We start from the raw sequence: 26,951 nt of genomic DNA on the forward strand, positions 1-26,951 counted from the left end.
TCTCACCAGTCATTTTGGGTTGAATTAAATTAACATAGTACCACACTCTGCTCTTTACTACACTTCTTAACACACATATAACATCCACTTTAGTAGTTTGAGTCCAAAGCTCTTGAGAGCTCTCTTTCCCCCTTCTTTCAATATGCCTAGACACCATCCCACTGGGCCGATGAAGCCTGTGCAGGCCTTCTGAGGATCTCTTAGAACTAAGTATCTAACTGGTTCAGTGTTACCCACAACTAGTTATATTTTATGACCTCCGTATAACATGTGTTGCAGCATCACTCCATTTGCAATCAGTGAAATTTATCAGGGATCTTTGTTCTCTTAAATCTGATTGTAAGTGCTAACCTCTTATTAGCATTAAAAATGCTCCACTTTTAGTATGTCTCTGCTAAATGCTCAATGTAGACATGCTACTGAGAGAAAACATGGAAGATTTCTGTAAGAAAGGAACATGCTTTCCTTTCCAGCACAGCCAATGGGCTGAAGGCCTGTCTCTATTCTCCTCCCCAGTCTTTCAGCACAAATGTGATAGGCTCTTTTTGGTTTGGGGGTGTAGTAAGTAGGTGATGGGGGTTTTTTGGTATCAAGGGAAAAGTTGTTCTTGTGTCTCACTAACATTTCTAATCATCTTTTTTCAGGTTGACCTTATATTATGTTGGAATAGGAGTTACTGCCTTGGTTTTTGGCTACATGCAAATTTCCTTTTGGGTTATGACAGCAGCACGACAGACCAAGAGAATTCGAAAAGAGTTTTTTCATTCCATTTTGGCACAGGACATCAGCTGGTTTGACAGCTGTGACATCAGTGAACTGAACACTCGAATAACTGAGTAAGAGTATTCATGAATAGTATATCAACTTTGTTTTCATATCTGACATATAAACAACTTTGCTGCATTTATTTGTTTCAGTGACATCAACAAAATCAATGATGGTATTGGAGACAAGATTGCTCTGTTGTTTCAAAACCTGTCTACATTTTCTATTGGTCTGGTGATTGGCTTGGTGAAGGGCTGGAAACTCACCCTAGTGACTCTGTCTACATCTCCTCTTATAATTGCTTCAGCAGCCATGTGTTCTAGGGTAGGTAAGATGGCTAATGTGGTGTTGACTAGAAGTGGGAATGTGAATGAGGTGTTTTACTGAGTTTGTCAGAAAGGCATTTCTGTTCATTTTTTATGTCTCAAATAGAAAGGGACAGTATACATCAAAATTACTTTTTATTTTGTTTACAGTTAATCACCATTCTATCCTCAAGTTATTCGGCTATGGTGAGGCTGGTTTTAGTATATTACTAACATTAAAAAATATTCATCTTCACTTAGTAGCCTAATGCAACTTCAGATGATAGCATGGATAAAGTATTGTGCCTGGATACATCAGATGCTGGGAGTGCCTTATCTGTTCTAAATTCCCAGATAAATGTGTTGCAGTTTATTTCACTAGAAAAAAATGATAAAATCCTAAAACAGTAAATATTCAAATACTTTTTTATGTCAACCATTTAAAGTTTAAAATGTTAAGTCTCTACATTATATTTAAAATGTTTGCTAATGCTATTTCTATGTACTATGTAAAGCTCTTTAAATTTTTAATAAATTATGTATGTGCATTTTAAATTATAGTTTTAGCACTGTTACACTGTGAGTATACCACAAGATATTAACCTATTTACAGCCAAATTTTGAAACCAGTGTTATTTGTGAAGTCTAAAAACAACCAATATATCCCTAATAGCTCTCTCCAAATCATGTTTTTGGCAATTCTACCAATGTACATACTCATCTCCTAGATTTGAGGCACAGTGTACTCTTAAGGGATGGATAAAGTTTTTTAATTTTGCAAAGTTAATTCTTTATTATGAAAATCAACACCACAAAATTCACTGAGTGTATTTGCTAGCAATATACAAAGTGAACCACACAAGAATTTTTAGCAATGATAATATTTTGTGGTTGAATAACTCCTTAACAATAGATCCAAGTATTTACACAGCAAATCATTATTTAGTGTGACTTCGAGTGTTGACCTGGTAACCCTTGTCAATATCTTATTGAAATTAGAGCCTCTCAGGAGAAAGATTACCCACAGTATGTTACTAAGATCAAATATTTAACTTAACTGCTCAGGGAAGTGATGTAGACAAGTTGTTTAAAAGGAACAGTAGTGGGGAATCTAAGTTCTGCTATTGTATTAACTGATTATGAAGAGGAAGCAAGTAAAAGTAAAAGTTACTTAATTGACTAAAGAAGTCAGGTGGATAGTTTCTAGCTTCCTTCAATTTAATTTATTTAGCAAATATTTATTAAATCAATATGATACCCAAGGCTTTTTGCTACTTCCCTTCTAGTGATATATTATAGAAATTATAATCTTTTACAGTAATTCATAAAGTAATGGGTATTACTCAGTTTATGCTACCTTCTGAGTTTAACAACTATCCAAGCATGTCTTACATAAAATCAGCTCCAATGATGTGAAATGTACTTTGAAAGTGGATAGATCTGTTATGTGAGTAGGTAGTAGTTAGACTCAGACTCACAGCACAGAGAACAAATTTCGTTGTTCCCTTTCATTGTGCCAATTACTAAATTAAATCCTTTACCAATTAAAGGAGTAATAAGTGCATATAATAGAGAAAAGAGCCCATTCTGATTTTAAAATTTTGAGAAATCACATAAACCTCCCTAATATCACAAAGAGTGAAATTCTCCCCTCTTTGTCTCTAGAATCTCACCTCTTAGTGTTTGGAGATAACAGCATTTTCTAGGAAACATTTTATAGATAACAAATCAAATCAAGTTAAATTAAGCTTATTAATTTCCAGAGTATACCCAAAAGAACTGTATTCCTAATATCCTTCTCCAAATCAAGCCTTTATCAATTGTATTATATAAACACACACTTTCTAAGTTTTTAAAAATACAGAGAAAAAACAGTAAAGCTCTACTAGTAGAAAGCAAAAAGAGAGATTTAGATTCTAGGTTATGTTAGGTTAAGATCTTTCACTACCGTGAGACTTTAAAATTCAATTAAGCCTGGACAGTGTGGCTCAATGGTTGAGTACTGACCAATGAACCAGGAGGTCACTGTTTGATTCCTGGTCGGGGGACATGCCTGGGTTGTGGGATCAATCCTCAGTAGAGGGCATGCAGGAGGCATCCAGTCAATGATTCTCTCTCATCATTGATGTTTCTCTTCCTCTCCCTTCCTCTCTGAAGTCAGTTTTTAAAAATCAGTTAATATATCTGGCCATTGGTTTCCTCATTTGTAAACCAACAAGGTTATATTGATATTAAGTACCTTTGCAATAATCTATATATATAAAAGGCTAATATGCAAAGTGTCCTTTCAGGAGTTTGACTGAGACAACAGGAGTTCAATCGCTTGCTATGACATGAGCTGACCACCAGGGGCAGCGTAGAACATGATGGGCAACCAGCAGTGTCAGGGTGCTGAGGGAATGAGGGAAGGAGGAGGTGGGAAGGTGGGGAGGTGGGGTGGGAACTGTGTGGTGGTGGCAGCGTGCAGGTGGCAAGGGAAGGAGGAGGCGGGGAGGCAGGGAGGTGGTGAACCTGATCGGCCCTGATCGCCGGCCAGGCCTACCCGTGCACGAATTTTATGCACCGGGCTTCTAGTCCTATATAATAAAAGGCTAATATGCAAATCGACAAAACAGCAGAAAGATAGGTCGCCATGATGCACACTGACCACCAGGGGCAGACACTCAATGCAGGAGCTTCCCCCTTGTGGTCAGTGCGCTCCCACAGGAGGAGTGCCATTCAGCCAGAAGCTGGGCTCACAGCTGGCAAGTGCAGCGGTGGTGGCGGAAGCCTCTCTCTCCTCTGCAGCAATGCTAAGGAACTGCAAGCTGGCAGGTGGACATCCCCCAAGGGGTCCCGGACTGCAAGAGGGTGCAGGCCGGGCTGAGGGACCCCCCTCCCCACCCAGTACACAAATTTGGTGCACCAGGCCTCTAATAAAATTATGTTATTCTAGATTCTACCTGAATTAAATGCACTACCCTCGGGTCATTCTTTGGTTAACTGTGGTTATGGTTTATTACAGATAGTCATCTCATTGACTAATAAGGAATTAAATGCCTATTCCAAAGCTGGAGCTGTGGCAGAAGAAGTTTTGTCATCAATCCGAACAGTTGTAGCCTTTGGGGCCCAAGAGAAAGAAATTCAAAGGTCTGTTCCTTTAATTATGACAATATACACTTGGTTTTATTTTTTTACCCAAAGGCTATTATATTATGTTTTGTCTTTTAAAGATATACATACAATCTAAAAGATGCAAAGGATGTTGGCATTAAAAAGACTATAGCTTCAAAACTCTCTCTTGGTGCTGTGTACTTCTTTATGAATGGAACCTATGGACTCACTTTCTGGTATGGAACCTACTTGATTCTGAGTGGAGAACCTGGTTATACCATTGGAACTGTCCTTGCTGTAAGTTGTATGTGAGAACAAAAGTAACTGGCCTAGATACATTTTTTCTTACTTAAGAGTATAGTAAAAATTTCTCTTTGAATAATATTTAATATTCAAATATGAATATCTTTAATAAACATAGGAGTATTTGTTTCCTTCAAATGATTTGTATATATCTTTAAATTTTAGTTATGACTGGCAGGATATATTCATCCAGCCTATCTTCTAAAAGCATCACACTTTTAGAAAAACCATAATTTAATTTTCCACTGGGAGATAGAGTTTTCTTAATCTAGTAGTCAAAAAGGCCAGTGTCTAGTGAGACTTCTTCCTTTCAGTCTTGCTGAGATGGCACTCTAAAATGGCACTCTACATTCACCTTGCTAAATGTCTTCCCTCTGGAAATATTCTATAGATTGGACTCTTCTGTCCTTCTCTGTTCTTTCCACATATAGACATGTTTAAAACAAACTAGTCCCAGCCAGTGGCTCAGTTGGTTAAAGCATTGTCCCGTACACGAAGAAGGTTGCAGTCTCGATTCCCAGTCATAGCACATTCCTAGGTTGTGGTTTGATCCCTAGTTGGGGCGCATATGGGAGGCAACTGATAGATGTTTCTCACTTTGATGTTTCTCTCTCTCTCTAAAATCAATGACTATATCCTGTGAGCATTTAAACAAACAAACAAATAAAATCATACTATATAAATAATTCTAAATTGTCCATATCACAATTTAGAATTATTTAAACTCTTAGGTTTATGCATTAAATTTGAATTTACTCAGTTACCCTCCCAAGTTTCAACAATCAACAGATCATTTCAGGATTAAGAACTATTTGCCTTGCTAACTGAATTGATCTGGCCTATATATTTCAATTTATGTATGGCTCTCCTATTCTATATAGATTTCTATTTTCCTCAGCTAAAATCATCTTCTGAATTTGAGACTTCCATAGTAAAGACTTTAAGCTATTCATTTATTTCATATAAATGAAACTTCAGCATGAAGAATTTATATGTGACTTGGGCAAATGACTTGCTATACCTCAGTTTCCTCATCTATAAGTAGGGAAAATAGTACCTAGCTTGTGGGGTTCTTTCCTTATTTGAATTTTTGCAGAGAGGTGTCTGTCTGAAAATGCACAGGTGTTCAATAAGGCAAGAGTTCATAAGAGTTTGGACAGAAATAGTACAATGTCTCTAAGTTAGTAAAATCAAACACATCCTTCTCTTTAAAGATCAAGGGGTCGACCAACAAGGAGGGGATGCAACTCACCTCCTCACTTAACCAGGTTCAGGTATGGCAGGCACTCCTCTGTAAGCCAGTTTTTCTGCTCAGATTTCCCAGGTAATAATGACAGGACTATGGGACAACCAAAAGTTGTTCCACATCAGGAGAAGGCCAAATATACTTGGATTGACTTGTTTCCTTTATATTTGACAGCAGCTTCTATTCTCTCCTACATATTTTTTCTAATATCTGTCTGAGTCTTAACCAACTATATACTTTATTCTGTTGTCTCTCTTATATAACTGAGGAAAGATAAATATTATTTTTTTTCTTTTAGGTTTTCTTTAGTGTAATTCATAGTAGTTATTGCATTGGAACAGCAGCCCCTAACTTTGAAACCTTCACTATAGCCCGAGGAGCTGCCTTTAATATTTTTCAGGTTATTGACAAGGTAAGACTTCTGATTGCTTTGAATATAACTAGCATTGCTGCAAGAAGGAAACAAAACAAAAAGATGGGGAAAATTCATGTTGGGCAAATGACTATGGAAATTTGTTTTAATTCTTCTACAAGGAGATTATGTTTTATTAAAACCTCCAATGCCTAATCAATGCCCTTCAAGCAAAAAGGAAAACATTATAAAGGGAAATCAACTTTAAACTATACTGTAGAAAGTAGAGATTTGTCAACTTATTCCCTTGAAGATTTATAGCATTCTCTTTGTTTTTCCAAGGAACCTGCTATAGATAATTTTTCAACAACAGGTTATAAACCGGAATGCATAGAAGGAACTGTGGAATTTAAAAATGTTTCTTTCAGTTATCCATCAAGACAATCTGTCAAGGTGGGTTAAAATTAATTACAGAATTGTACAGTTTTCTTATATTACCACCTACTGGCTAAGATCTCCTCTTATAAAATAATCTGGGATCAGTTTGGCCAAGATTAGCCACTTTGTTCAGAGACTTGGAAAGAGAGACAGAGAGAAAGAGGAAAGAGGTAATGGTGGGGAGGAAGGAGAGAACGATCAGTAACGGACAGATAACTCTGGGTGAGCTAGTTACATTTTGCAGCCTCTTTTCTATACTCAGCTGACTAAAGCATTTTCAGCTCCCTGGGATTCCTTCACTCTGGGTTTGAGTGCACACCAAAATATCTTGGATTGATGGTGCCACCTATTGGTGGTCCCTGGATGTTATCCCACCCAGCATAACTCATTTTAATCTACTTTCTAACCTCGGAGAATTATGCACAGGTTGTGCCTTTCACTTTTCCCTTTCCTAGGACTTTTACTGCACCAGCATATGTGCCTCAGTTACTTTCCCGCTCACTTTCACACACACACAAACACACTCATGTGTGCACACGCAGCAGTCTATCCTTCTGTCATTCAGCCTTTGACGCGTTCTTGAGAAAATATGTCTCTTCTATTGTCTTCCTCCTTTCATTTATTGTGTATTTCCCCAAAAAAGTAGTTAAAGAATGCAAAGAGTAACTACTAACAAATACTGTTTCATAGAAAAAGGACATGATTTCAAATGCAATTAATAAAATTGCTTATTATCAAACTATAATGCCTTTTAAAGTATATATACAAATGCCCCCTGTATAATTTGCATCAAAAAAAGATCTACCTACTCCTGTTTCCTTATTTTTCTCTAAGTCTTTGATTGAAATTCTTTTTTCAACGCTCTTTTTTTTTAAATTTCTTCTTACTTAATTACCATTATTACAGTAGTACTGTCTTCTCCCATCTTTCTTAACATAACTAGAAGATTAACTCCATTTTGCAACTATGCTTGGGTTGTCTTCCTGGAAACAAGCACCAACTGTGCTATTATATTGCAGAGTAAAGTGCTCTCTGGGTTTTAAACAACTATTTTTGAAATGAACTTTTGAAACATAGCTCTGTTTGTTAAGCTGGAGAATTTTTAAAAAGAAAAAAGTTCACTTATTTTAAATAAAACACAAACTCTTCTACGGAAAGAACAGAAACCCAGAAACCTACTCTAGAGTAAAAGTGCAGGTGGGGCAGGAGGTCCTCCCACTGGGGGTCCTGATTTCTCACCTCCTTTAAAGAATTTTTCTCTGCTTGGCCCTTTGAAGGTTTTATGTTTGGCTATTTAAAGGGTCTGTTTCTTTACAAATGGGGAGATCAAAGTGAGGGAATCCAAAGAAAGATTCCCATACTTGGGGCTAAATACATACAAATGCAAGCAAAGATAGGTGAGAATTTCTCAACAGGATTGCTATTGTCATTTGGGAGGTTTCTCTCACTTTGCAGGTTCTTGGAACACTAAATACTGGTTTCAACCCCCAGTTGAAAATTTTAAAGTGCTTCCCCTAAGCTGAAATGTCTCCATGGGATCCACCACTAGGAGAAGGAAGGTTTCTATTGGTGGAATCTCATTCAGGGGAGTCCCTAAGAAGTTTCAACAGTTGTTTTACTTTGGAATATATTTTGCAATAATGTTAAATATATTCTAAAAAAGAAATTTCTTAAGTAGCTCACCAAGATATCTGGCAAGATTTCATTCAGTTGTTGCAAATTAAAGGTAAAATTTTCACTAACTTGGTAGTCATGAAATTCATATAAAGTATTTCAGCTGAAAATGTAGTTTGCTGTGGCTATTAATATTTAATAAGTAATCTTAATTTATATTTCTTCTTTATATAGAGAAATGATGAGAGATTCTTTTACTATTATTTTCCAGAATTATGTAGGTTATTATTATATATCTATGTGAAACAAACAAGATCTAAATTTGTTTTTAATAGCTACTGAAGAATTTGTTTTATGTTAAATTACATTAAATTTCTGAAAATATTAAACCATATTTTCATTTAACCTAGTTTTATGGAATTTCTTCCCATACATTCCAATAGATTCTGAAAGGTCTGAATCTCAAGATTAATTCTGGAGAGACAGTAGCCTTGGTTGGCCCCAATGGCAGTGGGAAGAGTACAGCAGTCCAACTTCTGCAGAGGTTATATGATCCCGAAGACGGCTTTGTAAGTGCACCTACCAATATTATGCAGAGTCTGCATAGTGAGATTTGGAAATACCACCTATTACAAAGATCTTATAGCTATGTTAACTTTTAAATTTTAACAGTGGAGCTCCAAGAGAAACAATATTGTTTTCTTTCCTACATATGCATTCATTCAATAAATATTTCTGAGCACTTATTATGTGCCAGTCACTGTTCTAGGTCTTGGGAATACATTGATGAACAAAGCACAAAAACCTCTGCCTTCATCAAGTTTACATTCTAATAAGTAGAGACAGACAATAAATAAAATAAGTTATATAGTAGGTATTAACTGCTGTAGAGAAAAATAGCATAGTACTTTGTAGTACCCAGAACTTACCAAGAATTTCAGTTTCTCAAAACATCCCAGAAGGATGACATCTGTAGAGAATATGCTCTCTCATTTTTTTTCTGTCACCCATAATGTTGCACTTAATTTTCTCACCCTTGTACATGGCATATAGAATGAGACTATGACAGTCACAGAACCATAATTTTTAATGCTTCTATTCAATTTCAACTGTTCTTTTTAAAAGAAAATCTACTCTCCAATAACCTGATTTCATTTAAATTTGACTTCCTAAGTAAGTTTTCATTTGGAGTCTTTAACACCCCACTCATGTATCCATGCTAATGTTGAGTAAATTATTGGATAATCATTCTGTATATAAAGCAGTTGCACAAAATACCCTTGCTTAAACAAAATACCAGAGTTGGTAACAAAGAGAGACTCTATAAGTTATATTTATCAAACATTGGCTTCTGTCATTGGAGTATGTTGTGGTAATAAGTAATGGTACTATCTCTGGAGAAGACAATTTACTATCCTATCTAATAATAGACAAGCATGGTAATTGACTGTACCTTCGCTACGCCTCCCATTGGCTAATCAGCGAGATATGCAAATTAACTGCCAACAAAGATGGTGGTTAATTTGCATATGTAGGTGCGAAGCGGTGGAGCAAAGACTGAAGGTGGCTCCAGCCAGAGCAAAGGCCTGGGTCCTGGGTGCCAGAGGAAAACCAGTGCCGGCAGCCAGGGGAAGGGAAGGCCTATTGCATGAATCTTTTCGTTCAACAGGCCTCTAGTTATTTATAGCAATGGATGGAGTGTTGAAGAGAAGTAAGGAAGGATATTTCCTAGAAAAAAATGAAAGATCACATCAATCTTAAAATAACAAAACTGAAGTTTGTTACATGTATCTACACCGGGGTGGGCAAGCTTTTTGACTCGAGGGCCACAATGGGCTCTTAAACTGGACCGGAGGGCCGGAACAAAAGCATGGATGGAGTGTTTGTGTGAACTAATATAAATTCAAAGTAAACATCATTACATAAAAGGGTACTGTCTTTTTTTTTTTTAGTTTTATTCATTTCAAACGGGCCGGATCCGGCCCGCGGGCCGTAGTTTGCCCACGGCTGATCTACACAATGACAGGGTATATATCTTTATAACACCTAGTTTGTGGATCTTAGAATAAAGATATTTAGATGACATAGCGAGATTTGAAGCCAGTTTTTGTTGTTTTTTAATATTCTGTTTGTTCTTATCTATCAGAACAAGTCTTTTAACAATATAAATGCTATAAATATTTTATCAAAATATAGTCAGTCTTTGACCCCTGAAACCGTGCTTCTCAGCTTATGTTTTGCACTACTTAAAAAAGACTGAAAACAGTGAAGTAAAAGGCATCACCACATGACTCATTCCTTTGGATTGGCAGATCACAGTGGATGGGAATGACATCAGAACTTTAAATGTGCAGCATTATCGAGAACACATTGGAGTGGTCAGCCAAGAGCCTGTTTTATTTGGGACTACCATTAATAACAATATTAAATATGGACGAGAAGGCGTGACTGATGAAGAGATTGAAAAAGCAGCAAAGGAAGCAAATGCTTATGATTTTATAATGGAATTTCCCAATGTAAGTACACTATGTAGCCTGTATCCTTAGCATAGAGCTAAAGCACTATAATATTCCAAAATGAAATGAAAAAGCAGTAACTTCTCCAGAGCAGGAGGATGTGATTAATTTTTGAGTTGTCCTAAATGAAACATCTATAAATGAGAGAGCCTGGTAACAATAAAAAAATGCATAATTGAAAGATAAATTTTAAAAATCATATTTAGTTCTAATTGGTTCTCATTGTAAATGAAAAAAATAAAATAAAGATTATATGAGACAAAGCAGAGAAATTATGTCTCAAAAATGTTGATTTGCAAGGCCATCTTGTGGCTAAAAGTGGGAATGTCACACAAAATGTTCAGATTTGTTCTGTGATTAGGCAAAAGAATAACTATGATTGTTTTTTAGAAGCACATAGAGCTAATATTGGACATAAAATGTGAAATCATACTTGGAAATAGACATAATAAACTAATATCTTGGTATTAGGACATTTCCTAATGGGTATTTAAAACTGATTGCTGTAAAACCACTTATTTGCATTTTCAAAGTATTTGTTCATCAGTATCACTGAAATTGTTTTGGGGAGTACCCTGTGAAATATGAAAGGATAAGATTTGAAATTAAAATACAGACAAAATTCCACCATCCCTGAAGGAAACAATAACAAAAAAGTTCATTTTAATCAATATGTTTTACAAACTGCCCTCCATGAAGCATCATAATTTTGTTCATTTTTTTTAATAAAAATTTGTTTTGCTAGTAAATACTTCCTATCCCCATTACCTAGTATCATAATTAAGACAGAAAACTCATTGAAGACTTGAGGTCATTCTTTGTCTTATGGTTCAGGAAAACACAGATTTCCTTTCTTTGACTTTTTGAGACTTACAATGACTTCCTTTTCTCAAAACACCAGTTATCTTCAGTTTCCCACTTGGAATTAGGGAGCTTTCTGGTGCCTCTGAAATTAAACCCTTAAGTTACTACTGTTTTTTACTAAAAGTCTTATAGTTATACAAAAATGTCCCTTGCTATAAATAGAATAATTCAAAGAACAAATCAAAGATATTGGCTTATGATGATGGAAACTAAATTTCACAGCCATGTTAATCCAGAGAAATAAGGATAAGCACAATAATAAACAAAAATTCCAAAAGTGGTTAATTTAGATAGGTGAAATATTTGAAAAAGCTATGTTCAAAATAAGACCACCTTACTTTTGTGATACCTCTATGATATACATATATTTTTAATTATTATATTAGGATTAACTAATACTTGCTAGCCTTTTCCAATAAACAACCATAAGTCTGGCTAAAACAGGACAATTGTTACCAAGCAGTGGATAAAAGGTAGCATAAAACTGTGATTCCTGAGAGAAAGGAAGCTCATGAATAAAGTCCAGGAATTTGCAGCATTCTGCCTGGGAACAAATTTCTGACCCATCTCTGGGAAGTGGAATCCAGACGGAACATGGTCGTCCCACGGAGCTGAAAGACAGAATTACAGAGCAGCTTACGCAAAGGTAGAGGAAGTGAGAGAGCTGTGGAGTTGAGGTGGGGTCAGAGGTCCATGTAGATATCACTGGGGAATCTTTGAGTATAAGACTATCCAAGGCTTACCAGAGAGAAGCTGATACAAAGCTGAGAGGAGAATGGAGATGCTAGAAGTTGAGCAGGATGGTGGGGATGTTGAAAGCACAACCCAGCCAGAATGGAGAGATCACATTAACACCTTTTAAATACCTCAGGCATGTAGCTGAGACACCAATAAAAGCTACACGTTAGGAGTAAAGACCACACCTTAGAGTAAGGCTGGCTCTAGACCTGCCCTAACAAATTCTAAAACCAAGCCATAACAAGATCCCCAGAGTAGACATAACTTGGAGGTTGGGTCCTGCCAAGTTTCAAGACTTACTACAGATTTACTCCCAACAAATCATAGAACCAAGATTACACACGTTCAGGGTGCTAAGTCAATATCTGAATTACCTACTAGAATGAAAATCAACATTTTTTTCACAAGAAAAAAAATTCAGAGTCTCTCCAACATATGCACAGAATTGAGTACATGTTCTAAAATAACTAGACATGCAAAGAAATAGAAAACTATGATCAACAGGCAAGAAAACATAATTTAAATGTTTGTGCACCTCAGAAAAATTCAAAATGAAGGAGGACAAAAACAGAAAGAAAAAAGATACATCTGAAAGGAGAAATAGACAAATCCACAATTTTAGCTGAAGTCTCTAGTACTTAATAGAACAAATAGGCAAAAGGCAAGGATATAGAATGACTGGAACAATACTGTCAACCAAATAGATCTAACTGACATTTATAGAATACTCTAATAATTATGGAATGCATTCTTCTCAAATGAACATGAAATGTTCACTGAGATAAACAATATTCTGGGTCATTAAAATAAAAATAGCTTTGCAATTTCAAAGAAAATATATAAAAATATGCCCATAAAAGGATTAATAATACAAATCCACAAATATTTGAATTTAAATAGGCCACCTCTAAATAATCTGTAGCTCAAAGAGGAAATTTTTTTTAATATATTTTTTATTGATTAAGATATTACATATGTGTCCTTGTCCCCACGTTACCCTCTACCCGCCCCCCGCCCCCCCCCCCCCCGCTCATGCCCTCACCCCCCCGTTGTCCGTGTCCATTGGTTAGGCCTATATGCTTGCATATAAGTCCTTTGGTTGATCTTTCCCCCTTACCCCCACCCTCCCCTACCTTCCCTCCAAGGCCCGACAGTCCAATCAATGCCTCTCCATCTCTGGATCAGTCCTTGTTCATCAGTTTATGTTGTTCATTATATTCCACAAATGAGTGAGATCCTGTGGTATTTATCCGCTCTCCAGTTCCATCCATGCTGTGGCAAATGGTAAGAGTTCCTTTTTCTTCTTCCTCTTCTTAAAGAATACCTTTCAGCATTTCATATAATGCTGGTTTGGTGGTAATGAACTCCTTTAGCTTTTTCTTATCCGTGAAGCTCTTTATCTGACCTTCTATTCTGAATGATAGCTTTGCTGGATAAAGTAATCTTGGTTGCAGGTTCTTGCTATTCATCACTTTGAATATTTCTTGCCACTCTCTTCTGGCCTGCATGGTTTCTGTTGAGAAATCAGCTGACAGTCGTATGGGTATTCCCTTGTAGGTAACTGACTGTCTTTCTCTTGCTGCTTTTAAGATTCTCTCTTTATCTTTTGCTCTTAGCATTTTAATTATGATGTGTCTTGGTGTGGTCCTCTTTGGATTCCTTTTGTTTGGGGTTCTCTGCGCTTCCTGGACTTGTAAGTCCATTTCTTTCACCAGGTAGGGGAAGTTTTCTGTCATTATTTCTTCAAAAAGGTTTTCAATATCTTGCCCTCTCTCTCCTCCTGGTACCCCTATAATTCTGATGTTGGTACGCTTGAAGTTGTCCCAGAGGTTCCTTACACTATCTTCATATTTTTGGAATCTCTTTTCTTTTTTCTTTTTCAGTGGGGTATTTTTTGTTTCTTTGTATTTCAAATCTTTGACTTGATTCTTGGGATCCTCTTGTCTGCTGTTGGATCTCTGTAAATTATTCTTTATTTCAGTCAGTGTATGCTTAATTTCTAGTTGGTCCTTTTTCATGTCCTCCATGGTCTCATTATACTTATTGAGGGATTCATTAAATTTATCGGCGGTTTCCATAAAATTCTTGAAAAACCTTATAAACGTGGCCTTGAACTCTATATCCAGTCGTTTGCTTTCCTCCATTTCTGCCATTTGTGACCTGTTTCTTTGTCTCCACATTTTGGCTGCTTTCCTGTGTTGATAGAGTGGCCCTGCGCACCAGGTGTCCTGTAGGGCCCAGTGGCTCAGCCTCCCCAGTTACCTGAGGTGGACACTCTTGGTGCACTCTTGGTGCCTTGGTTGTTGTAGGATCACTGGGAGGAATTGACCTCCAGGCCAATTGGCTGTGAGAATCAGCTGTCTGAAGTGGAAGAACTTCTGTGCTGAAGACACCCTTCTGGGGCAAGACTTGCTTCAGTGGGGCTTTGGTGCTCACTGAGTCTGCTCCCTGAGTGTGTCCCTTATGGATCTGAGGAGTTGCAATCTGGATGGTCCCCCTCTGACCACTGGGTACAGTGGCTCCTGGATCTAAGGAGGTGCTAATTCAGCCTCTGCCTGAGGCCACACAGCAGGAGCCATGAAGAGGCTCAGCTGTGAAGCAATGCAAGCCGCTGCAGGGCCTTGGGCCTTCTCTTGGAAGTTCCGGGTCTGCCTGGCTCGGCTGCAGTTAGGTACATTCACATGCAAAAGCCTCTGCCACAGCCTGGGTGGGGCGGGGTCTCAGGGAATCAAAGGGCAGAGCAAGCAGCTATGGCTGATTCTCCGCCCAGCCCTAAGGAGTCGCGTCTCAGTGACCCGATAATTGCTGCAAGCACCTCTGAGGGAAAGCTGCCCTCAAGTTCGCCCGCTGCCCGACAGTCCAGCTTCTCCCTGTATGAGTCCTGGGTCCCCAGAGACTTCCCGGAACCGGAGTTCAGAGCAGTCGGGAGCTTGTGATTCAAAAAGACAGCCGCGTCCTCAGGTGCCACCCCCTTCCCGCGCGCGCGCGCGCGTGAGCCGCCGTACCTCTGCACTTCACCTCCGCAGCTCCTCTGGCTCTCAGTGTGCTTTTCTTTCCTTCTAGTTGTAGAATTTACACTCAGCCAGTCTTCCTGTTGTTCTGGATGATGTCCGCTCTGTCCTTTGCGGTATTTTTCAATTGTTGTGGGAGGCGGCAATTTCCCAGTGTTTATCTATGCCGCCATCTTAGTTTCTCCACTTTGCTCATTCTTCTCAAAGAGGAAATTTAAAGGAAAATTTAAAAAATCTTTTTATCTAAATAAAAATGAAAATGCAGTGTATCAATAGTGGGATACAGTTAAAGCACTGCCTTAGGAGAAACGTAGCATTAAATACTTATTTTATGAAAGAAAAAAAAATCTAAAATCTACAAACTCAGTTTTCACTTGAGAAGCTAGAGTAAAAGAAGCAAGTCAAACCCCAAGCAAGCAGAAGGAGGGAAATAATAAAGATTAGAGCAGCAATTAGTAAAATAAAAAATGGAGAAACATTAGAAGGAATCATTGAAACCAAAAGCTGTTACTATGATAAGATGAATAAAATCAGTAAAACTATAGCAGGGCTGATGAAGAAATAACAAAAAAGAACAGTAACTACCAATCTTGCCAAATTTAATATGTATATACCAAAAAAAAGTAAAAGAAGACCTAAATTGAAAAAAGTTTTGAGGGGAAGTTTATTTTGCAGTAAACCTTTTCATACTCTTTTTCAGAATATCCAGGACAGAGATTGTATGTAATGCATCAAATTGCTAATAAACATTTTTAATAGTAGTTAGGTATGTTTTTGTATTGCATACTTTTAATGTGTTCTTTTAAAGATAGCAACATATTCTAAAAATTACCTAAAAACTTTGAAAATTCAAATTATTAAAAATCCTTGATATATCATATATTCTCATTTCTTTTATCCATAGCCAAATTTTTCTTAGGTCCTCTCTTTACTCGACTTTTTAATTTAATAGTTGTTTATTGTTATAAAGAATAAATCAAAGGTCAAAACCAGCCAGACTGGTTATTAAGCTGGTATTAAAACAACTGATTATTTTTCATTTCCTTTTCTAATCATTTGATCATGCTATCCTCTGTTTCTATACTTTCCTATTTTCCATTAGAAATTTAATACCTTAGTAGGGGAAAAAGGAACTCAAATGAGTGGAGGACAGAAACAGAGAATCGCGATTGCTCGAGCTTTAGTTCGAAACCCAAAGATACTGATCTTAGATGAAGCTACCTCTGCCCTAGATACAGAAAGCGAATCTGTTGTTCAAACTGCACTGGAAAAGGTAAGTGAGCAGACATATTTCTAATTTTTATATTCCTTATTCAGCATTGTTTTTAAATACAAGAAAGTACAGTACCATAGTACACTATTCATTAAGTTTAGTACCCTCCTTAACATATGCATGTAGTTTGTTCACCCCTTTAAACAGTTATGTGATGGTTATAGGAAATGATATGGAGAAGAGAAGAAGATGTTATAATTGGTACTAAAAATATATTTGAGACTGATATCCAAGCAGTCATCCTATATAAATCTTCATTCCAATGGGTCTGCATTTCCACCTCCCCATAGTAACCCCACACCACTACTACCATCATGGTTATAACTATGTTCACCTTTGCCTTTTCCATACACAGCTATGGGATTCTCTCCTCTGACAGCTTTTCTTCTTTAGGGCAGCCCTGGAGTATCATTTTAATTTAATTTCACCTCAAGTAGAGAAGCATACAGTGTGGTTTGACCTGCACTTGAACTATCCTACCCCTACAGTCCTGGGCCCTCAAACCTCATACTGACCTGCTTACTGCAAGCTGCTGCACATGCTTCATGGCCACAGTGCAGTCATGACACTTGACCAAATTGTACTGCATCTGGAAGGGTGGTTGGCGGTGGTGGTATGAAGCCATCAGATACTTTTTCAATGGCCAAACCCTCTTTTTAATCATGGCCTCCAAACCCTTCAGAAGGCTTAATGTCACGTTTTACTTTGACCTTGTTTGAAAATATGCTGGGGTTTTTTTTCTCAAGAAAAGGATAAACTTTTAAAATATTGACTTTGTGGGATCAGAAATGGTTGTTGGCAGCCAGAGTGCTCACTGCTTATTGAAAAATTTATTACTTACTATTATCAACTTGCAAATCAGATTGTATATGTTTTTACCCTTGTTTCCATCACATGATGAGTATGTCACATGTTGCATGTGATATTTTTTATTTTCATAAAATAAACAAGTGATAAGGAAATTCATGTTTATTGTGGACACTTTGCTCATTTGGTTCACTTGGGTGAAGAAGAAACAGTGAGTCCCTCAAGGGCATGACTAATGCTTATTCATTTTTTATACTTATTATCTAGGACAGGACTCTTATCTATAGAATGCACTCAAATTATGTTCAGAATTGTTGATGTTTCATTCCTTAGGGCTTGAATGTACTAAAAAGGATTACACTTAACATAACTATCTCTTAAGTTACATAAGACTTTTTTCCAGGTGTATTGAGGTATAGCTAACATACGTATATAAGATTTTTAAAAACATATTATAATAGGCTCAGGAATTGTTTAAAGCAGTGGTTGGCAAACTGCGGCTCGCGAGCCACATGCGGCTCTTTGGCCCCTTGAGTGTGGCTCTTCCACAAAATACCGACTTCTGCGCATGGGCCACGATGTTTCAATCGCACTGTACGTGCACGCCCGCACGTGGTATTTTGTGGAAGAGCCACAATCAAGGGGCCAAAGAGCCGCAGTTTGCCAACCACTGGTTTAAAGGTTAAATATCTCCATTGTGTTTTCATCCAGTATATTAATCACTTCAGGCAATCAAAACTTATTTAAACTTTAGCCCTGGTCTGTCTGTGTTCTAAGTAGTTAGAGCATCAGCCCTTTAATCAAAGGGCCATGGGTTCAATTCTGGGTCAAGGGCACATCCCTGGGTTGCAGGTTCCATCCCCAGCCCTGGTTGGGGTGTGCAGGAGGCAACCAATTGACATGTCTCACATCAATGTTTCTCTCTTCCTTTTTCTCTCTCTCCCTTCCACTCTCTCTAAAAATCAATGGAAAAAATTTCTTCTGGTGAGGATTTAAAAAACAGCAACACTTGTTTAAACTTTAAAAATAAATAGTTGCTTGGCAACATGATAAACTAATACACAATTTTTTTCCTGGTTAAAATGAAATCTACATCTTAAGTAAAAAGAGAATAATGCAAAATATTTGTAAACTATGATTCCAATTACATAAAAATAGTTGTATAAGTGAATAAAAATGAAGGCAACATATATGAAAGTAATAAAAGTTGTGTGGCAGAATTATGGGTTTTCTTAAGGTTTTAAAAAAATTCATTGCTATTACTGTTTTTTCAGTTTATAAAGCAGAGTATTAAATCAACATTGTAGAGATGTATACATGTGAAACTGCTTTAAGCAGTATTTGTTCTTTTGTGGGGTAATGGTAAATGGTAACAAATGGGGTGATGTAGCACAGTAAATTGGTTTCAATTAATTATATATGCCTCAATTTATTGGAAAATGACTCATGGTGAAGAGGAGAGTTAAAATATAGGTAAGTTAAAATATTTCTTCTTACTGATGGATCTCTCCATGCCCAGCCTTCACATATTCCTCCAAAGCCTTTCTCTCCAGTACCCCATTGTCTTCCTTTTATATGAAGTTCTAGAACCAGTAAAACTAATCTGTAATGACTTTTAAAAATCATATCAATAGTTTCCTGGAGCAGGAGATGGGTTTTGATTAAAAAGGGACATAAGGGAACTATCACTCTAGATCTCACTAGGATTACTGCAATATGTAACTCCCTGCTTCAGCGCATGCCCACTTCAATCTTTTCTCAACACAGAGCCATGTAACGCTATTAATGTGAAAATTTGATCATGACATGCTTCTGCTTCAAATCCTCCAGTGACTTCTTATCTCACTCTTCACTCTAAATAAAAACCTAACTCCTTACAGTAAGCTACTGTAAGTTCTTTGGAATTAGGTACCAAACTCCTTCTGGAATCTCATATCCCTCCACTCTCCCCCACATTGGCTGTTCCTTAAACATGTCATAGCACTTTTCATCAGCTAACATACTGTGCATGTATGTATGTATTTATTTATTTATTTTGTTGTCTCTCTTTCCCCACTGGAATGTCAACTCCCTGGTGGCAAAGGCTTTGATTCATTAACTGTAGTGTCCCCAGCACTAGAACCATGACTGGCCCTTAGTAAATAGGTAATAAATATTTGTTAAAATATTTTGGATGAGTATGATACAGAATAGTTCCAAGACCTGAAGGGCCCTTTTCGGGATTTCTTAATTGCCCAAAACTAGTTTTGATTCATTAATCTTGTTCAAGAAGAGAATCTAGGGCCCATGGATAAAGGTTAATGCCACAGGCTATGGGGTTCCACTCTGCTACTGGTTTGGACCTGGCATGCCAATGCAGCAAGCTTCCAGGCTGTCCCACTGTGAGGAGGCACAGCATGTACATCTTGAGGTCACTAGGGAAGCAGAGGAAGCCCACACTGGTTTTGGAATAAGACCTGTAAAAGCTCTTTGAAATGTTAGAAGTGGAATGCAAATCTAAGGAATAATTATTATTAAGAGAGGTTCAGCTATACCACATCAGTGGAGAACCTTTAAAAAGGCCCTTTACTAATTATGAGCGAAGTGTTTCCATCACGGTTTTATTCTTAGAAGAGATAGAACTGCTTCTATGTAAACTTCTTGGGCTTTTCTTTATCATCACTGTTCTTTTCCATTATGATGCATTTGGTTGGTGTTCCTCCAAGGGCCTTTATATTTATATTACCTGGAGAACTGAACAATAAGAAAACTGGTATATTACAGTAAGCGGTGGGTTACTTTATTAAATTAAGCCCCAAGAAATGGTTATCCAAAGTTAAAATTAGGTTAATTATTGCACACACAGAGAGACATATTTTGGTGTATCTATGTCAGTTACATATCTTGCTATCTATGATATTGAGGATTTTTTTTTCTTTTTTATCTTTTAACCATTTGTAGCAACACTATAGTAATTGGGAACAGAAGGGGATTTCTTCAAGGGAATTTCCTTGGCTGGAATTTAGCCAGGAGAACAAAAGTAATAAAGGAACTACCTCATTCCCAAAGCATCATGGCATATTTTATAAATCTGCTTATTCAAGCTCACATTTGTAAGGCTTGGTGTTAAATTATAGGCCACTAACTTCTTTTAGGGTAGTGCTTCTTCCCTTTTAATAGATCAGTGCCCCATTGAGACTCTTCAGAAAAATCTACAAATGCACTTATACATAAAGATTTACAATAATATCGAAGGGTTCATAGGTTCCCCGAAGCCATTCATATATCATTATTTTAGGTGTAATACAGGAATAAATGGATAATAATAGCTAAGAATCCAATGAGCCCAGTTGGTGTGGCTCAGTGATTGAGTGTTGACCTATGAACCAGGAGGTGACAGTTCGGTTCCCAGTCAGGGTATATGCCCAGGTTGTGGGCTCGATCCCCAGTAGGGGGCATGCAGGGGATAGCCAATAAATGATTCTCTTTCTTTCATCATTGATGTTTCTACCTCCCTCTCCCTCTCCCTCTCTGAGAACAATAAAAATATATTTTATAAAAAGAATCCAATGAGATAGGAACATTTATTCTCCTGCTTTACTGGTGTACACACTGAAGTACATTTGGGCAATAGTGAAGTCAGATCCTGGACCGAGACATTCAGCCTTCATTCACATAACTTCCATGCTGTACTGCATCAAAATTATACATCTGCCAGGGACTGAAGCAAAATCTGAATACAGATCACTGTTCAAAACTAGCCTCTTATTATATACTAGTGGCCTGGTGCACGGATTCGTGCACATTGAGAGGAAATTTATTAGAAGAAATATTTTAATATTGTTATTTGCCCTTTCTCTATAAAAGAAGTGTCAGAGATGAAAGAAAATTAGTAAAATGTATATTAAAATAATATATAAATTGATTAATAAACAATAACATGATATAACAATAACAAAGACATGATATAAAAACAACAAAAACATATAACAACAAAAACATGATATAAAAACAACATTGATAAAAACAATGACTGATAAATTGATTAAACTTATTCTAATAGCTCCCTGTATACCACATTAAGAGTAAAAACACTTTCAGAGTGTTTGACTAATTTACCTTGTGATGAAGAAGTATTTACAACTTTAACGTCACACACTCTTCGAACTCGAGAGAAAGCAACATATAATTGACCATGTCTAAAAACGGGTTCAGGTAGGAATATTCCTACTCTGTCTAGAGTTTGTCCTTGTGATTTATTAATAGTAATCGCAAATGATGGCATCACAGGAAGCTGTCTTCAAATTAATTTAAATGGGAGACCAGTGTCAGACAGAGATAAATCGATTCTTGTAATCAGAACAATCTCTCCTTCTGCAGATCCTGTTAATACTTCAGCTTCGATTATGTTAGGTCATGACCTTTTAATAATAAACCTAGTACCATTACAAAGATCCCATTTACTATGAAGATTTCTCAGTAGCATGATGATGGCACCTACTTTCAATTTTAATTTATGACACAGCATTCCCAAAGGAGTAACACTATTAAGAAATTCGATGGGAAAATTTTCTTTTTCAGTATCATCCATTGAATTGATGGAATCATCACTCAAATAGGTGTGAAAATCTCCACCGAGTATATCCAAAATTTCTCAGAATGTCAACAAAAACAACCAAATTCACGATCAACAATAACAGATCAAAACACACTCGTGTGATTGGTGCCAGCAAGAGCTTTATATGTATTATGCATGTGCGAGTCAACGGTTATTTTTAAATTGTCAGTGCATGTCCTATGTACCAACCAATCAGTCGGTCAGATGCTTGGACCGACGGTCGGTCACTTAGCCTTTTATATATATAGATAGAATTACTATATGAACAACAATTCTTTTTCTGGACATATACCACAAAAAAATTGAAAGTAGTGACTCAAACAGGTATTTGTATAGCAATATTCACAGTAGCATCATTTACAATAGCCAAAAGGTAGTACAAACAACCCAAATGTCCATCAACAGATGAATGGATAAACAAAATTTGGTGTACACATATAATATAATGAAATTCTGACGCATGCTACAACATGGATGGATCTTGAGGGCATTATGCTAATTGAAATAAGAGGGATGAAGAAAAACAAGTTTGTATGATTATACTTAATGAGATAGAATAGTCAAATGTATAGTCAGAAATAAAATAGAGGTTACCAGGGGCTGAGAGAAAGGGGGAATAGAGCGTTATGGTATGAAGGGTACAGAGTTTCAGTAAGGGATGAAGAAAAAGTTCTTAAGATGGTAGTGGTGAATAAACTTAATTATACCCTTAAAAATGGTTAAAATTTTATGTTATGTGTATTTTACTACAGGAAAAAAAAATAGCTATCTAAGCCTGAGTATAAAAGAAAAGTGATACAAAAGAAATTAATCTCTCAGATCTGGAAGGACCCTACCATTAAAAATGTTTAGAATCAGAAATTTCATGTTATACATATTTTACCAGCATTTAAAAACAACAATCTAGTCTCTTCCCAAAACCACTCTGCCCTTTTGGGAGAGAAACTCAAGCCATACCCCAAACTAGGCTCTCATGTAGGCTTATAATAGATGCATTTTTTTATTCCCTTAAACTGCATATATATATATTGGATTTTTCTTTTATAAATGAATTTAAATTATTAATTAGCAGGATATTTCTAAGTCTTAAAAATAAAACGAAAAGCTTTAAAAATATAGCAAAATATTTTTCATAATATGGATAAGTATAAATTTAAATTATTCCTAAGTTTTGTCCTCCCTCACAAATAAGGAAAACTTCTATATATAAGATATTGATTTTATATAATTGCTACCAAATAAGATTATTAATAGTGTATTATTTCTTGGTCATCATTCTGGCATAAGTATGATATTACTAAAAGAAAGATGAGCTACTTTAGCATTTTTCTCTTCTTGCCTACTACTTCATCATTTACTTTTTCTTGGAAATTTATCCACAAATATTAGTTTGTTAATAAAGTTAAATGAAGGAGAAAGGTATTAAATGACTATAAATTATTTTTATTATTGCCAATTGCTAACTTATTAACTAACTTATTGCTAAGTTATTTAGAAGTGAGAAGTGAGATTTCAGGTTATAAAAAGAACTACAGAATATTATTCTTTGTACACATGGTCTCATCTCAGCAAAGAGTGTAGATATTGAATGTGTTTTCCTTTCTAAAGGCATACATATATTCACATGAGTAGATTCCTAGAAGTTGAAAGGAAGGGTTCGAGGAATAGATGAGTCACTTAAGTATGGTGGCTTTAAGTGCCTGACATTTTGCTTTTTGTCATCCCATTTTACAAAAGAGAAAGCATTCTTGGAAAGGTATAGTGACCTGACATTGGAACCAGTGTTGACCAAGCCAATTGGCTTTTGACATCATAGTGAGGTAGTTAAAACACCAGAAATTCCATGTTTCCCATATAACTACCATAGAGACCTTCTCCCCACAGATGATCAATTTAAATTTGGTAGCTAAAAGAGGTGGAAAATTGTAAAAAACAAAAAATAGTGAGAGGTTTTTCAGACTGTATTCTTAGAGTAGTGGGGACTAGGGTTTTCCAGGAGCCTCTTGAGGAGTAGAAGAAGGTGGGGAGATGGAGTTAGTTCCCCCACAGTCTGTTCCCAGAGCAGCCACCATTAATTGGTTTGGTTTATTTAAATATATCAAGTTTCCACATGTTCTTTCACTTGCTAAAAGGGTTTTGCTGCATGGGGCGACCAGACCGGCCGGGGGGCCTTGAGGGGCGACCAGGCCGGCAGGGTGGGGCAGTTGGGGGCGACCAGGCCAGCACGCAGAGGCAGTGAGGGGCGATCAGGCCAGCAGGGGGTGGCAGTTAGGAGTGACCAGGCTGGCGGGGGGGGGGCAATTGGGGGCGATTAGGCTGGCAGAGGGGCAGTTGGGGGCAACCAGGCTGGCATGGGGGGGGCCAGTTACGGATGACCAGGCCAGCCGAGGGGGCAGTTGGGGGTGACCAAGCCAGTAGGGGGGACAGTAAGGGGTGACCAGGCTGGCAACGGGGGGGGGGCAGTTAGGAGCGACCAGACTGGCAGGGAGGGGGCAGATGGGAGCGATCTGGCTAGCAGCGGGGGGCAGCTAGGGGTGATCAGGCAGGCAGGCAGGTGATCAGTTAGGAGCCAGCACTCCAGGATTGAGAGAGGGATGTCTGACTGCTAGCCAAGGGGTCCTGGATTGGAGATGGTGCAGGCTGGGCTGAGGGGACCCCTTCCCCCCCTTTGCATGAATTTCATTCACTGGGCCTCTAGTACTTGTAATAAAGTTTAATTTATATTAGGCACAGTACGAGATTAATAACAATGACTAATAATAAAATAAAACAGTTACAACAATGTAATAAAAGTAATATGAGTCATATTACTCACATATAATATGAGTCAACTGTAATAAAAGTCATATGAATGCAATCTCTCCCAAAATGTCTTTTGAATTGTTTATTTCTGGATTTTCCACTTAATATATTTAGACCACAGTTGACTCAGGGTAACTGAAATCATAAAAAGTGAAACCTTCAATAAGGGGTACCACTGTATGGGGAAAATGTACATTGATTCCTACTTGACATCACATACAATTCATTTCCAATGAAGTATAGATCTAAATATGAAACACAAATGATAAAGATTGTAAGGTAAAAGATAGAAAAACATCCACATGACATTGGAGTAAAGATTTCTTAAATAGGACACAAAAAATCATAAACTGATCACTAAAATTTTTTAATTATATTCATAAAAAGCACCATTAAGAAAGTGAAAAGACAACCATTTACAGGGGAAACATAAGTGTAAAACATAGAATCTGACAAAGTACTCATATATAGAATATATAAAGAATCCTGAAAACCGATGAGAAAAAGACAGTTCCTATAGAAAAAAATGAGCAAAAATCTACAATTTACAATCCAAATTGCCACTAACCAAAAAAAATGTTGTTCAACTTTATCAGTCAAAGGGGAAATGCAAATAAAAGCCACAATATGATAGCACTCATCTACCAGACAAAGACAGAAATTACTAAGTGTTATGAGAATATGGAATAACCAAAATTCTCCTGCACTTTTGGAGGTTTATAAATTGGGACAACCACTTTGGAAAGCTGTTTGGCAGAACCTTAAAAAGCTAAGCATATGACTCATTAATTCTTCTTCTAGGTATATAACTAGTAAAATATGTTCACCAAATAAACATGTATAAGAACCTATTACGGGAAGAAATCTGAAACTACCCAAATGTCAATCAACATAGGATGGGTAAATAAATTGTGGTATATTTGCACAATAGAATTCAGCAATAAGAATGAATGATTCACAATTATATACAACAAAATAGATGAATCTCAAAAACATAATCTTAAACAAAAACACCCTGTTTTATACCCTTCTATGACTGGGTATTTTTGTTTAACATTACGTTTCCATTTATATAAAACACCAAAAGAAATCAAAATAAATCTATGCTGTTAGAAGTGAGGATCGTGATTACCATTGGTGTGTGTGAGCTGGGCAACAGTGATTGGAAGAGAGCCTGAGAGAGGCTCAGCTTATCTGCTTCTTAATCTGGGTACTATACATCTGGATCTATTCAGTTTGTGAACATGCATTGACTTATTTATACACGTACGTATACTTTTCCATATGTATATTATACTTGTAAAAAAGTTATGTAACACATTACCTTAAATCTGCACCCACCTAATTAAGAAATATCCCCATTCTGGTGATGAAGAGCATGAGAAATAGAGTTTAAATTAATTAGTTACTTTTTAAATTTTTAAAAAATATATTTTTATTGATTTCAGAAAGGAAGGGAGAGGGAGAGAGAGATAGAAACATTAATGATGAGAGAGAATCATTGATCAGCTGCTTCCTGAACACCCCCTACAGGGGATCAAGCCCACAACCTGGCAGCATGTGCCCTGACCAGGCATCGAACCGGTCAACTCTTGGTGCATGGGATGATACTCAATCCCCTGAGCCACACTGCTCAGGCTACTTAGTTACTGTTAGTTACTAATAACCAGAGAGCTGTTAGGCGACTCAGATTAAATGGTTTTTAGTTTCCTTTCTAATTCTAAGATACTATGGTTTTATAAATCCACCAATTTGGAATCTAATTAACTTTATGACTTCCTTCTTATTTTAATTTTCATTGGCCTTCCTAATGCATCAGTGTTTCCAAATTTCTATATCCAAAGTAACATTCTCCGACATTTAAAATATATGACAAATAGTTTTCTTGAATATTGAAGAGTTTGTTCTATTAATTTTATATTTTTTCTGTATTTATTGTTTTGTAGGCAAGCAAAGGTCGGACTACAATTGTGGTAGCACACCGACTTTCCACTATTCGAACTGCAGATCTGATTGTGACCATAAAAGATGGGGTGGTGGTGGAAAAAGGAACACATGCGGAACTAATGGCAAAACAAAGTTTATATTATTCACTTGCAATGTCACAGGTAATGTTTACGTGACATGTTAGCAGCGTTGTTTTTTAATCATTTTAGTCCTCGACTAAGTTATTTAAAAAAAAATTTTGCCTCAGTTTTCTAATCTCTAATGGGGAAAATAATAGTAA

The 26,951-nt window shown here is 36.8% G+C and overlaps 1 protein-coding gene across 1 annotated transcript in view; it reads left to right on the forward strand.

Moving 5' to 3' along the window:
- ABCB5 (ATP binding cassette subfamily B member 5) overlaps nucleotides 1-26,951 on the forward strand; it is an 83,486-nt gene that overhangs the window by 15,567 nt on the left and 40,968 nt on the right. Inside the window, exons 5-14 of the mRNA XM_059712509.1 lie at nucleotides 645-836; nucleotides 918-1,089; nucleotides 4,075-4,199; nucleotides 4,283-4,460; nucleotides 6,011-6,124; nucleotides 6,407-6,517; nucleotides 8,560-8,685; nucleotides 10,429-10,632; nucleotides 16,348-16,518; nucleotides 26,671-26,832. Of these exons, the coding sequence (XP_059568492.1) occupies nucleotides 645-836; nucleotides 918-1,089; nucleotides 4,075-4,199; nucleotides 4,283-4,460; nucleotides 6,011-6,124; nucleotides 6,407-6,517; nucleotides 8,560-8,685; nucleotides 10,429-10,632; nucleotides 16,348-16,518; nucleotides 26,671-26,832 (1,555 nt within the window). The remainder of the gene's footprint in view (nucleotides 1-644; nucleotides 837-917; nucleotides 1,090-4,074; nucleotides 4,200-4,282; nucleotides 4,461-6,010; nucleotides 6,125-6,406; nucleotides 6,518-8,559; nucleotides 8,686-10,428; nucleotides 10,633-16,347; nucleotides 16,519-26,670; nucleotides 26,833-26,951) is intronic.

The sequence above is a fragment of the Myotis daubentonii genome, chromosome 10 (genome assembly GCF_963259705.1).
Source record: "Myotis daubentonii chromosome 10, mMyoDau2.1, whole genome shotgun sequence".
In the NCBI taxonomy this organism is placed as follows: Eukaryota; Metazoa; Chordata; class Mammalia; order Chiroptera; family Vespertilionidae; genus Myotis; species Myotis daubentonii.